Here is a 15,013-nt window from a genome sequence, read left to right as displayed (position 1 = left end):
AGTCTCTAAGGTACCACAAGTACTCCTCGTTCTTTTTGCTGATACAGACTAACACGGCTACTACTCTGAAACCTAGATATTTGCCTAGTTTTACAACAGACTACAGAAAAAGCACTAGGGAAGTCAGGACAAACTAAAATTTCATACAGACAATGACTTGTTTATACTACTCTATGTACTATACACTGAAATGTAAGTGCAATATTTATATTCCAATTGATTTATTTTATAATTGTATGGTAAAAGTGAGAAAGTCAGAAATTTTTCAGTAATAGCGTGCAGTGACATTTCTGTATTTTTATGTCTGTTTTTGTAAGCAAGTAGTTTTTAAGTGAGGTGAAACTTGGGTTATGCAAGACAGATCGGACTCCTGAAAGGGTACAATAGTCTGGAAAGGTTGAGAGCCACTGTTCTAAATAGGCTTAAATCAGTTAGAACCAAAAGTTCAGAGTAATCACTAATTTTAGGCACATTGTTTTCTGGTTGTTCAACTTGAGACATGTAGCTACTGATCTTCCAAGGTGATAGGCATCCACTTCTCTCATTGGAATCAGTGGGAGCTGAGAGCGATATGAAAATCAGTTGAGCTGCCATAAATTAAAGTACCCAAAATTAGAGACTGTTCTTTAAAATGTAGTCTTGAACCTTCCTGTTTCTCATTTTCCACCCCTGAAAATTAGGATAATACTCTTCTACCTCTTAGAGGTGTTGTGAGATATTAGCTGTACAGCTATGTAAATACCTAGTCTTACTATTATAGTAAATAAAAATGTTGTTGCTGATGCTATTGCTAGTACTTTCATTAGTTATTTACTTATATAGGGCCAGTACAGGGCTTTGACCAGTAGAATTGACCTGTGGGTCCTACAGCTTGAGAGAAATGTCTGTAGTACATCTAGAAACAATTTTAAGTTCTGCATGATGTTACTTTCTGCATGATGATTCCAGGTGAGACTGAGAAACCTTGCACCCTCATGCTTGTGGACGACTCTCTCCACGAAGAAGAGGAAGAGCTGCGTCTGGTTCTTGGCACTCCAAGAAGTGATTCCTCCTACGGTGCTTCTATTGGTGAACAAAATGAAACCCTGATAAGGATCAGAGATCATGCAGACAGTGAGGAGTTATTTTTGACCATACAAATATCATTTTGACTTTGGTATTTAAAAGCTCTTTTGTGCACACTATTAAACACTGTTTTCTGTTATTACAGAGGCCATTATTAAGTTTGGTGAGACCAAATTTAGTGTCAGTGAACCAAAAGATGTAGGACAGCTGGTTGTTGTAAAAATTCCAGTGCTTCGTCTGGGAGACACTTCAAAGGTTTCCATTGTGAGGGTTCACACAAAGGATGGCTCTGCCACCTCTGGAGAAGACTATCACCCCGTGTCAGAAGGTATGACGAGACTCTCCGGCAGTCATTCAGATCAATATCACATCCCATTGATTATTTCAGCCACAATTGTACAGTATTTAAAGGGAAAAAAGGCACTGTGAACTTTTAAGCTTTTAATACTTTTTAGCTGCTTTCATTAGTGCCTTTTGCCTTTGGGATTAATAAGGCCACAGGAATGGAATTTCATATTTTTTATATTTAGCTTCCAATAATTTGGAGTTGCAGTGTATTCTCAGTAATTCGGAGAGTAGTCCAGCATATGCATGTTTTTAAAAGAAAGCATTACTGATTCTGAAGTAAGTATTCAGCAGTGCGAAATGCTTTCCCCTAAGCCCTACTCACAGAGTAAAAACTCAAAGGAAATAAAACTTTTATATTGAAATTTTGTATGAGGGTTATACCAACAAAGTTAACCAGAAGCAATGACTGATAAATAAATTAGAAAATACACTGAGTTAGTAACCTAATGCCGCATCTCATAGATGTGATTTGCATATTTCAGCAGGAAAGACAAAGGGCAAAATGAGGTAAAAGGACCTGAAATCAGGATTATATAGATAATTTGTATACAATACCAATGCCTTGGGAAATAACTGGAAATATGCGTTGGAGTAAAGAAGAAAATTATTAGAAACAGTCAGCATCTGGAAAGCACGTAATCTATCTGTAGCCTATCTGATCCAGTTTATGTGGCCATAAGTGTCAAATAAGATTCAGAGGGTCACATAACCTGATTCTGCACTTAACTGACTGACCCTGAAGACTGTCAGATCTGATGTGTAAGGATGGTGGAGGGAACTCACTCCATGCTTGGAAAGAAGTGGGGAGCAGAGAACAACCCCAAACAGCCCTGCGACTGGTTCTCTTCTACATCCTTATAGGTCATGGTGAGATTAGTGCAGCCTTGGTGATACAATAACTTCCATGCACCTCTAGTAGACAGAAGGGCTGGGGATCGCATATAGGCCAGCAATCTTCTGGGAAATGAGCATGTTGCTGGGGTACTCTTAGCTACCCTCCCTTCTGATATACATGATCTTGTTCTCATTCTCTGCTGTCTTGCTGACAGCTCCATTTCAGAGCTGTAAAATGAGAACAGTAATCTACAGCCTATGTGGCCTGGACAGACTCTCTGGACATCAGTCAGCCGGGGAAGTATTTGGACACCTCACTGAGACAATTATTAGGTGGTCCCTCCATAAAGTGATTCCCCATGTTCCATTTAGAGGGCAGAGTCACAGTCTCTGTAGAAGGGGAGCAACAGGTGTGGCAGCCAGACGAGCCCTGGTGGCCTCCTCAGAGAATGTGCATCTCCTCAGGATTTCTGTTCACTTCCATGGCTATAGCGCCCAGAGGGCCGCAGACATCCTAGAAACTTATCTGAAATAAATCTCCAGACTAATAGAAGGGAAATATGAATCCTTTGTGTTAACTGTTAACGTCAAAATAGTCCAATTTTTTAATCAACTTTGTTTATTAATGTGCATACAGATAAACAAATTAATCTCCTTTAGCATTCTGCTTTGAAGGCCTAGGATGGTTTCCTGCAGCCATTTTTCACCTCAGACAAAACTCTACTTTGGGATCATGTAGCCATTCTGAAGGTGCCATAGCCATAATAAAACAAATTAATCCCTGATGTAACTCTGTTATAGGGAAGTCGGTGAGTTTACACCAGGGATGAATTAGGCTCATGATGGCAAGTTTCATGCAGGTGTTAGATATCATTGTGAAGGTGCTGAGGGCTGTGGGCATTCCTGTTGCTTCTGGAAAACCATTCCATAGTCATTTTGTTGGGGCACAGCTGCTTTCCTCGCTCATCACTAATGAATAATGCCTCCCACCTGTGGACTTCAGCAGCGATCCAGTGTTGTTGTTGGGGGCTCTGGGACTAGGCTTTGTCTTTTAGCTCAGTCCACTGGATTTTCTGCCTCCGGCAGTGGAAGAAAATGGCAGTTCAGTTTCTTTGGACCATTTTGTTTTATAACTTGAATTCTTATTTGTTTTCGTGCAGTAGTGACTTCATTTCAGCTTCAAGCCTCTCTCCTGAGGTGGAGAATCAATGGACTACTGAGGTTCTAGTCCTCTGTCTTCTCCAGTACAACACCTCTCAAGTGGGCTGTCTGCTTCCCTCTACAGCAGCAGAGAAGCCATGCAAGCATTGAGCCAAGTCCAAGGGGCAGCCTTCTGGGAGCTTCAGGGAACGAACTGTCCCTGCTGCCTCCCCAAGCCATCAAACCTTACTATGATGGGATACGGTCTTGAGAGCGTGAGCTATGCCCTGATGCCACAAGCCATCAACCCTCACACTGCCAGGGCACAGGCTGGAGAGAGTGTGCTATACCTGGCTACCACAAGCTATTGGCCTTCACACCTGCAGGAGGTTGGCTTTGAGTCAGGCAGGCATGTAAGGCCTCAACCCCCTCCTGAAGCTATGATTCCAAAATGAGAAGCTCAACCAGGAGCGTGAGGATTCCCACAGTGAGGGGAACCCCCTCACAGCCGTCTCAGGGGAAAGTCTTGCAAACTTCAGAGAGTTTGAGTTTGAAAAAGGCAAAATCAAGTGCCCCCTTTGTAAAGCAGCAACTTGTATTGTTCACTTCCACAACTCTGTCTGTGACGTATCTGAAGAAAAACAGAGACATGGCCACATGGGTTCGGACCAGTGGGTCCATCGAGTCCATTGTCGTGTCTATGACAGTACCAGTTAGTTCAAAAGAAGGTGGAAGAAACTACGTAGAGAGCAGTCATGGTGCTCACAGGGGAAGTCTCCTCCTACCTCCCATTAGAGGCTGGCTTATTACTGAAGCAGGAGTGTCTATATCCCTCCAAAACTAGGGAGTAACCTGAGGTCACAACTTCTCCTCAGCAGTGGAAATAGTGTCCTGGGAAGGGGAAGAGAGAGCTGAAATCCTTCTCCTACTCCTCCAGTGACCCAGAAGGCACTTCAGACTTAATAGACAACCAAGGAACCTCCATTGCACCTGCAGAAAACACCAAACTTAAAGCAGGGACTCCTTCATCCAGACCTGATGACCTACAGTAACAGCCAGTTAATGGAAGAGAAGTGTGGTTTGACAGAGTTTTTCAGTTGGCCTCATCAGTACTTTTTGGTATGCGGGCAGAACTCAGCCCAGAAATTTCAGTTGCTGATCTGGTCAAACTTACATTTCTGGTGCAAGGGGAAACTGAAAACTCTTTGTGCAAACAAACTGCCTCTTGTCTGTATAGTGCCCAACGCAATGGGGCCTTGGTCTCCCAATGCTACCAGAATATAAATAATAGTAGCAACCACCACAGTTCTGGTGATCTCAGCTATTCTAGAGTTGCTACTCTAGGATGGCTGATTGGAATCCTACAACCAAGCACCACAGAAAAGGGCATAACAACCCTAGTGGTAGTCTTTAGGCAGAGATATCTCTTTCCTCATCTCATGATCATCAGGTGGCAAGATTACTTAGAGTGACAGATTAAACCTGTGGCTGGCCTTTCTAGTCACCATTGCCTCAGAAAGACAGGATTTGGAATTAGTTCCTCTATCCATACAAGAACCGCACGGCTGTTTACTCCTGAGGGACTTCTATGCCAAAAAAAACCTTAAAATTCTGCTCCAAAAAACTAAAAATTCTTTGTACAGTATTTTAAAATTCTGCAAAATTCTGCAATTTTTATTTGTCAATAAATAAATGTGGAGGCTCTAGCATGGCAGTGGGGAGCACCAGCCACTAGCTGCATGGAGGTGGGAGATTACCGTGCAGCCCTCCATCCCCTTAGGACAGAGACACAGCAGTGAGGCTGCACCCAACCCTGACGCAGTGCAAGGGCCAGGTCTTCCCCAGAAACACTGGGGCCCTGTCGCTCTGCATTAGGCACACCAGGTGTAGGCAGGCAGGCTCAGCCCAGCAGGATCCAAGTGTAAAGAGGCTTAGTGTGGAGGGATCCAGATGTGGGGTGAGAGGTTTCTGTGTGGGGCAGTCTGGGTGCAGGCGGCTCAGTGGGGGATGTGGATGCACTTCTCTTCCCCATCCCCTCCCCAATCCCATCCCCTTCCTTCACCGCTGCCTCTTTTTCTCAGCCCCACCCTATCTCCCTTGCCCTGCCCCACCACGGGCACTCACAGTTGTACAGAAAACAGGATGGCTCTCAGCACACAGAAGGGAAGCACAACAGGCACTAGAACCCAGGAGTCTGAATCCAGCTGCAAAGTCAGCGGAGCTGACTCTTTCAGTTGGGCAGCTCTGTGTTTGCAGAAATGTGGAGGGGCAGTGGCAGGTGACCCTGTGTGCCCCCCCATGCCTCACTTCTGTTTGGGGGGGCAATGCCCCCCCATACTACATCCATGCACATCCCCAGGCCCCCACCTCGTATAGCTTCCCTTTGCTCCCCCATTACTTTCTGCAGGGAAGCAAAGAAATCTGTGGGGGGACATGCAGTGGTGCAGAATTCTCCCAGGAGTAGCTGTTGCAACGAGGAATAGCTTATTCGTATAGCTCCAGAAAACTTTCTGGTTTAGGTAAGTTCTTCTTTCCACAATTCCTGAAAATTTGTTCTCCTATCATTTGTTTCAGCCCTTAGTACTCCTGTGGAAGGTGGTGGCATAAATGGATTTCTGAACGGATATTTCAAGCATATGGAGTACACATGCCACTCACTTGTACCCTGTTCATCTCATTCTGTCCAAAATGCCAAGGTCTTAGGGCCTCAAAGTTGCTTCAGGCAAGATGTTAAACTACTGCACAAGTTGCCATACTAAGCAACTGAGAAATTACTTGTTGAGACAGAGTCAAGGCTCTCTCTGCAAGCTCCCTAGGATCATCGTGGGGGAAAGGATATGAGCCTCATCTGAGGAAGATTTATAAAGTAGGTTTCCATTCCTCTGCAGAGATGTCTATTGGCAGGAAGATGTTGCTGGGTTAATTCTGTAATATACAAAGTTCTTACTCTATATTATGGGGTGAGACTTCTATTTGCACCTATTATCCTACTCTAATAACAGTTTAAAAACTCTATTTATCCTTTGCTTTTTTCTTTCTGTGATTCACTGCTTGCCACTTCCCATGAAAAGAGGAGTGAGGAAAGAAGCTGTGCAGCACGATGAGAAATTTCTTAGCTGAAAATTCCCTTTCTGCTAGCATTTCTCTCCTCATTCCACCTACCCTGGTAGTCTGGGAAATGACCAAATGCTCATAATCAGGTGTTGGAATAGTTCTGTCACTTTGGAAGAACTCTTCTGGTGATCTGAGCTGAGGGCAGGATTTGATCCTGGAGCCTCCAGCAAGAACACTGGACCCGCTCAGATTTCCACAGGTGGGAGGCAGTTACCCATTACCCAGTGATGAATGAGGAAAGAAGCTTCTAACAGAAAGAAGACTGTCAAATAAGAAATGTCCCATTCCAGTTGCTGAGTCGGATGTGTTTCTTTCACATAAGAGTTTTACTCATCCATCCTCTGATCCACAGGAACTTGTAATATCAGCTGACACTGACCCTGTAAGCCTTACCCTGCGCTTGCTTCCACCTCTGTGCTGTAAACCAACAGAGTGGTTTGATTTCTGAGGGAAACATGCTACCACAGAAGACACAGGGACAGAACACTGTGCCTCTGCCACAAATCCCCAGCCCTTTGCAAGTGTTCTGTGATCCAGACAATTTCCTCATGGATTTCACATCTGTGGATTTAGAGAGTCCAGCCCATTAAGCTGTAGGGGCAAACCTTGCATCCCTGACTGGATTATCCCAGGGGAACTCCACAAGCCAAAACTCAGTATTTTCTTGGTCCTTACACAGTATGTTTACTCCCACAGGAAATGAGATGGCCCAGTCAGTACACATTTAATTAATTAAGTAAGTAATTAATTATGTATTTATTGTGTTTGGATAATGTAAACTAGTTTGTTCAAGTCACGTGAACATATGTAATTTGCAAGACAAGTATTAACTTTTGTAGCTCTCTGTGTCATGCCAGAATAGAATAGATCAGCAACCTGATGATTATGAACAGCAGATTTATTTTTTTTAATGTCTTATTGTGTTTTTTAGAAATTGAGTTTAAGGAGGGTGAAACACAGCACATTGTGGAGATTGAGGTTCTTTTTGATGGCGTTAGGGAGATGAGAGAGGCCTTCACTGTTCACCTGAAGCCTGATGAGAACATGGTGGCAGAGATACAGGTAATACAAACCATTCAACAGCACAGTCTGGCAGACAGACAGACCTCTTATAGCTATTATTCTAGTAGCCTTGTTCTTCAGCTGGGTTATAATGAAGAGCCTAAAATTTCCATCCAAAATAACTCACCTCCGTGGCTGAAGAGCCCAAAGGGCCACAGCGAACATATATGTTCCTAAGAGCATATATGAAATAAATATCTGTAATATCTCCCTGCAAATTAATTCTCTTTATCAGGATAGTTCTCAGTAACTGCTGTCATCGTCTTGGAAACACTGCGTGACAGGATCTTTCTGACACCTGTGCTGGAAGCTGTGGAAGTACCCTGGGCAGACTGCCTACACATGTATTAAATGTAACTTCTGCTATAATAGTTCTGTTATTGCTATACTTATTGCTTGAACTGAAATAGTAGCACAGTGTTACCTATTAATACAGTCTGTCTGCATTTAACACTCATACTTTCCTTCTCTGATTCTCTATATTTATGATTTAGAAGTGCAACATCCTTAATACTATTTAATCTCTTAATCAGTTGTCACATTGTGGGGTTCAACCCAGACCAGTGAGAGGTTATGTCACTGCCTGTCCTCTAGCCCTGATTGTCTTAAAATGCTCTGCTGCTGTAGCTCCCTGTCTGGATGCTATCAGTCAGCGTACAAGCATGCACTGAGTATCTGTGTGTAGAACCACCCTGTTTCAGCAACTCAGGTGCCAACAGCATGTTTGTTACAATAAAGTCACACTCCAGTCTCTATCAGTCTTGATTGCTACTAGACAAGTGACCCCACAAACCCCCAGCCCTGAATTTTCCCAAAACTGTCTGCCCTGAAATGTCCAGCTCTCTCCTGGAATATTCAGAGGAGTAATAAGGGCCGTTACTCCTTTAAAGAGACAGCTTGTTGCTTTAACTGGAGTTAATAATCCTTTCAAGTCAAACACAGCACTGGGTATAAAAAGTGTATCAAAAATGAAAGTAAAACAAGTTTATTTAATCAAAAAGAGAGAGGTTTTAAGTGAGCTCAAGTATAAGGGATAAAGTTGGAAATGGTTTCTAGTGACCAAGACTTTCTTGAACTAGTTTTGTTTAGATTCTTACCACACCTCCTTCCAGCAAGATGACTGACCGCCTCCTTGGTCATCTCCCACAAAGTCAAGACAGCTTGGTTCCTTTGTCTTCTCAGGCAAAAGATTTTTGCTGAAGTAGGTTTCTCACCTATATTCAGTTCCCAAAGACTTCAACCCCCTGGGTTGTAAAGACTAATCTTTCTCATCTTTCAAGAGGTCTGGCCCCTTGTGTCTGTCCAGTGATGGATGCCAAGATAGCTTCTTCTGTCTCCTTATATCTTCCCAAACTCACTGTTTTGTCCCCAGACTCAGGATGACCTCATGAACCATTCTTCACTTTTTTGTGGACCTCCCGTAAATGTGGGCTTCCAGTGTTTTTGGTCACTTCTTGCTTAATTTCGTTGGAGACAGGTAGATAGCTGCCTTCCCTTCTATCTGGGAGAAAACCTGTTTCTCCCTTTGTTAGGTCATAGACTTTAAGTGTAATATCAATGAGTATTCATAATTGCTCATATAGTGTTAATACATACATTTCAGGTGATATTAATCGCCAATGTGTTGTTAACATTCATAAAAGATCTTACTTGATACACTTGTATAATACAGTAATATTGTATACAATCAGTTGAATCAATTACTTATCATTTGAGGTTTAGCTCTTCGCAAGAGGCTAGCTCCCCCACTCGCTAGATTGATGGCTTTGTTTACCATTTATGTAAATGTGCCTTCATTGTCTTTTCCTGATGACCAGCAAATCCACATTCCTTTGTGTAGGGCAGACTGTGCTTGTGCATTGCTTGCCAAACACATTTTAAGAACATAATTCTAGCATTTATCCATATCCCTTTGTGCACACCCTGCACATACACAGCACAGGAATATTAATAAGTCCGTTATTAGTTTTTAAATGATATGTTACATCCCACTATTTGGATATATATCATGACGACAGTGTGTTAGCTGTATGGAGTACGCCTGGCCTGACAAGAGCTGCTGACAGAGTAGAGAATCCCTAATGGGCCTCTGTGTCACACCTGCATAATGTTGTAAATAAGAACTATCGCCTGGCTCCCTATCATCAGGCAGCAAAGATACAGCTGTTATTAGCAGTTACGGACACCACAGATCCATCAGGCATGTGAAGGTGCAGCATTCAGTAGAGATAAGTTATGCCATTATGCCTATGTGGCTCAAGGACACAGTGAGGAAGGAAGTGGAAGACCTCATGCCTTCATCCTTCTGAAAAATACAAATATTTTGTTGCCATTCTGTTTCTCACCCTGCGCTATATTTTCCAGTGCTTCCAGTCCCGCTTTAAATAACTCAACCCATGGCGCTTCTGTCATTTCTCTTGGGACACAATTCAGCAGGCTAACAAATGCTGCTGCTGCTAGAAAATATTTCCTGATCAACCTTCAGATTGAGTTGCCTTGGTTTTGTAAATTTGCACTAAAACTTGTGTTTCTGTATATTCATTGCCAGACAGCCAAGGCCATTGTGTACATTGAAGAAATGAACAGCATGGCGGATGTCACCTTTCCTTCAGTCCCTCAGGTTGCTTCTCTTTTGATATATGATGATACTTCTAGAGCCAAAGACAGAACCGGTCCAGTTGCTGGCTACCCTGTTGTCTGTATCACTGTGAGTATCAAGATGAGAAGTGGGAACAAAGCTAGTAGGTGGCTGATTTCAAAGAGACAATGGAAATGTATACTGCCTGAGGGAAGTGGTGAAGGGTTATTATAAAATAGAACACCTTTTCCAAATACTTTTGCCACTAATGGTAGATAATAAATGTCTCCAGAAAACATTTTTATTACGGTATGTATGTTGCATCATGAAAAGTTGTTCACTGCCAATACTATTTGTGATACTATATTTTCTTCATACAAGATGGTTGGGTAAATAATATGAAAACTTATAATCTTTGAAAAAGGAAACAAATGTGAAATACAGGAATTTACATATTAAAAATAGAAACTACGTTTAAATACTATTTTGGATCTGACTTTAAAGGAGTTTCCTCCTCCATTAGCTGAATCCCAGCAAGAGTTTGCTACCATACTTATAGCAAAAAGATAAGTTTTTTAAAAAGCTATATTTCCAAGTCAGGAAATTGCCAAAATTAATGTTTCACATAGAAACTTGAGTCTTGTGTGCATACGTTAAAATTCAAGGCTGGATTTTCAGCTCATGATCCAGCCCTTGTCTACCACAAAATCTGCCTTAACAGAGCAGCTGGGTATTCTCCTTTAATAGGACATGGCATAGAGCCAGTGTAGCCAAATCTACATCACCCCTCAGACACCTTTCCAATAGAGGGAGTGTTAGGGGGACAGGAAGGAATGTGGACAGAGAAAGTACTGCACTTCAGCAATCCCCGCTGTTGTAAGTTACAAGCAAGTATAAGCTGTAGTATAGAAGCTGCTCTAACTTGGGTGGAGGCCAAATCAACTTTTAGGGGGACGAACAGGGACAGAAAGCCGTCTTTCACCCACCTACCCCTGTTTCTTGTGCCAACCATAGCTTGGCCAGACTCAAGGGCCTTGTCCAATGACTTTAATTATGTCTTTAACTATTTTTTCCTCAGGGCCCTTATCTCATTCAGTCTCTGATCCTACACCATCCAAGTCAATTTATTGCACTGTCCAGTCTCTGCAGTGAATTAGGTCAGGGTCCTCCGTAATCCTTGGTGCACTGAGTCTGAATTTTTGTAAACCGAATGTGGACATTAAAATTTATATACATTGAGTCAGGATTCCATCCATCTGCACTTCCCTTTAGAGTCTTACAGTTTTTCAACGTGCACCTTCACAGGTTATGCATTGCACGAGACAAGGTTTTCCTAAATCACAGTAAAAACTTGCATGCAACTTTGTTACACATCTGTGCACAATGCCATTGGAACATTGGGAGACTTGAATCAAAGGGCCAAATCAGACTTCACATATGGGGTGCAACTCCACTAAATGCACTGACTGCATAACCCAGGTCTGAATTTGACCTATATGCAGTATTTCAGATCAAAACTGGAATCTTATAAGCACAATTATAACTTTATAAGCATAAAGCAGAATAAGTTGCTAAAAGGGTATTCTTAAAAAAAAAAATTCAAATTTGCCCTGCACTGAAATTTTTCTTTGTCGTGTTTCCTGACTGTTGAGTGATTAAAGCACAGGTTAGCTCTCCATCCATAACTTGCACTTTTGGTATAAGGTTTATTTGGTGATTTTGTTCCACAGTGTATTCCTGAGGGCGTTCTGTACCAAAAAATTAAAAATTCTGCACACAATATTTTAAAATTCTGCAAAAATCTGCTAATTTTATTTGTCAAATAAATGTGGAGGCTCCAGCATGGCATTGGGGAGCACAGGCCACTGGCTGCACAAAGGTGGGAGATCACTGTGCAGCTCCCCTTCTCCCCTGGGACATGGACTCAGCAGTGAGGCTGCTCCCAACCCTGACACAGTGCAAGGACCTGGCCTGCCCCAGACACACTCCAGGACCCTGCACCTCCATGCCAGGTGCACCGGGGTGGGCAGGCAGTCTCAGCCCAGCAGTATCCAAGTGTGGAGGGGCTTAGTGTGGGGCGATTCAGGTGTGGATTGAGAGGGTTCTGTGTGGGGCAATCTGGGTGCGGGTGGCTCAGTGGGGGATCTGGGTGTGGGGGGATCTGGATGCACAGGGGCTTGTTGGGGGGTTCTGGGTGCAACAGTAATAGGACTCTGCAGGGGGTTCCAAATGCTGGGGAGTGGGGCTCAGTGGGGTGCGGATCCAGGTGCAGCTGGTTGAGGCTCGGTGGGGTGGGGATCCAGGTGTGGGTGGCTTGTTGGGGTGGTCCAGGTGCAGGGGGAGTGGGGCTCGTCAGGGGGGTTCTGTGTGCGGGGGCGGTGAGGCTTAGCAGGAGAGTCTAGGTACGAGGGGGCCTGGATGCATGGGGGTTGGGTGGATGGGGGAGCAGCTCCCTGTACAGGGATCCCTCCCCCTGCAGCTGAGGAGCAATGGGTGCAGGAAGCAGGGGGAGAGTTTGCAGAGCTTTCTGCAGCCTGGGGAGAAATCTGGGGGTGGGTCTGACACAGCCCTGGATGCCGTGCTGGGGAAGAGGAAGTCCCGTCCTGCCCAGCCCAGCCGGGACTAGCAGCTGAGCCCAGCGCAGGGTAGGAGCCACCAGCCATGTCTTCCCCAGTCCTGCCCCCTGCCCCACAGTGATTTACCTCTCTGCCGGCTTCCCAAAATATACTGCTGGGGAGGATCACATGACCGCTGTTGTGGCTTTCCTTTGCTTCCCAATCAGAAAGTCATTTTTCTGTGGGGAAGCAAAGAAATGTGTGAGGGACATGAATACTGTGCATGCACAGTGGCGCAGAATTTCCCCAGGAGTAACAGTGGCTAAAGCCAAGCCTTATCTGAATTTTCCAATCATTTTCTCACTACTTGGATTGCTTTCTTTATCGTCAAATAAAGATTGTTATAACTTGTCTGACTCTTTCCACAGGCTTGCAATCCTAAATATACAGACTATGACAAGACAGGTTCAATATGCGCCAGCGAGAATATCAATAACACGCTGACTCGATACCGATGGCTGGTTAGTGCTCCTACTGGCCCTGACGGTGTGACCAGTCCCATGAGAGAGGTTGACTTTGATACATTCTTCACTTCCTCCAAGATAATCACACTGGACTCCATTTACTTTCAAGCTGGCTCTCGGGTCCAGTGTGCAGCTCGTGCTGTAAATTCACATGGGAATGAAGGCCTAGAGCTCATGAGTCCTATTGTAACAATAAGCACCGAGGAGGGTAATGTATCCGTTAACTATAGCAAAACTTGCATACCACACAAAAAATTACTTTCTCTCTTACTTTATCAGCTTTCACTTACATGTCATCTTTAATGTCATAATCTTGCCTGTTCTCTAGTCATTCATGGAGCCTTCAAAAATTAATAAAACCTGAACTTCTAAGGTAAAAAACAAGCACTAAATAAACTTTTATTGGCAGGGCTGCAGGGGGAGATGGGGAGAGATGCAGAAAAACCTTTTAGAACTTCTCTACACATCATAAAGAAGTTATAAAAAGTACAAACACATTTCTCCCCTTTGAACACCTTTAAATAATCTTCCACGTGACTAATCAGGCTTTCCTATTTTAAAAGTCAAATAAAAATTTAGGGTCATCCCAGAAATCAAAGGGTTTTTTTTATGTTTAATGTGATAGTTGTCAAACAATCAAAACAGAATTCCAAAGCGTTGCACTGTATAAATCCTATGTGAGATTATGACAATTCTTTGTCACCCCTGCTCTCTTTGCTGCTATAGTAACTTTTTTATTTTGTGAAATATACCATTTATAATAGACAAGATATTAAATCGTTCATTCTGTGAAAAGTCCTAGCCTCTTTAATCTCATATGGGACCCTTTCCAAACCCCTAATCATTTTAGTTGCCTTTCTCTGAACCTTTTCTAGTGCCAGTATATGTTTTTTGAGATGAGGAGACAACATCTGTACGCAGTATTCAAGATGTGGGCGTACCATGGATTTATCTAAGGGCAATAAGATATTCTCCGTCTTATTCTCTATCCCCTTTTTAATGATTCCTAACATCCTGTTTGCTTTTTTGACCGCCTCTGCACACTGCGTGGACATCTTCAGAGAACTATCCACGATGACTCCAAGATCTTTTTCCTGATTTGTTGTAGCTAAATTAGCCCCCATCATATTATATGTATAGTTGGGGTTATTTTTTCCAATGTGCATTACTTTACATTTATCCACATTAAATTTCATTTGCCATTTTGTTGCCCAATCACTTAGTTTTGTGAGATCTTTTTGAAGTTCTTCACAGTCTGCTTTGGTCTTAACTATCTTGAGCAGTTTAGTATCATCTGCAAACTTTGCCACCTCACTTTTTACCCCTTTCTCCAGATCATTTATGAATAAGTTGAATAGGATTGGTCCTAGGACTGACCCTTGGTGAATACCACTAGGTACCCCTCTCCATTCTGAGAATTTACCATTAATTCCTACCCTTTGTTCCGTGTCTTTTAACCAGTTCTCAATCCATGAAAGGACCTTCCCTTTTATCCCATGACAACTTAATTTACGTAAGAGCCTTTGGTGAGGGACCTTGTCAAAGGCTTTCTGGAAATCTAAGTACACTATGTCCACTAGATCCCCCTTGTCCACATGTTTGTTGACCCCTTCAAAGAACTCTAATAGATAGTAAGACATGATTTCCCTTTACAGAAACCATGTTGACTTTTGCCCAACAATTTATGTTCTTCTATGCGTCTGACAATTTTATTCTTTACTATTGTTTCAACTAATTTGCCCGGTACCAACATTAGACTTACCGGTCTGTAATGCCAGGATCACTTCTAGAGC

The 15,013-nt window shown here is 43.1% G+C and overlaps 1 protein-coding gene across 3 annotated transcripts in view; it reads left to right on the top strand.

The window, feature by feature from the left end:
- The window catches only part of FREM2 (FRAS1 related extracellular matrix 2), a 201,732-nt gene that overhangs the window by 148,815 nt on the left and 37,904 nt on the right, over positions 1-15,013 (top strand). For all 3 annotated transcript variants that reach the window (XR_006172745.2, XM_005305633.5, XM_065581285.1), the window contains exons 10-14: positions 949-1,113; positions 1,211-1,393; positions 7,433-7,563; positions 10,112-10,270; positions 13,125-13,428. Coding sequence is in view for 2 of the 3 variants with exons in the window: in XM_005305633.5 (XP_005305690.2) it covers positions 949-1,113; positions 1,211-1,393; positions 7,433-7,563; positions 10,112-10,270; positions 13,125-13,428 (942 nt within the window). In the remaining variant the exon portion in view is untranslated. The remainder of the gene's footprint in view (positions 1-948; positions 1,114-1,210; positions 1,394-7,432; positions 7,564-10,111; positions 10,271-13,124; positions 13,429-15,013) is intronic.

The sequence above is a fragment of the Chrysemys picta genome, chromosome 1, assembly GCF_011386835.1.
Source record: "Chrysemys picta bellii isolate R12L10 chromosome 1, ASM1138683v2, whole genome shotgun sequence".
Classification (NCBI taxonomy): Eukaryota; Metazoa; Chordata; order Testudines; family Emydidae; genus Chrysemys; species Chrysemys picta.
Note: the sequence above shows the minus strand (reverse complement) of the source record. Positions and strands in the feature narration are given on the sequence as shown.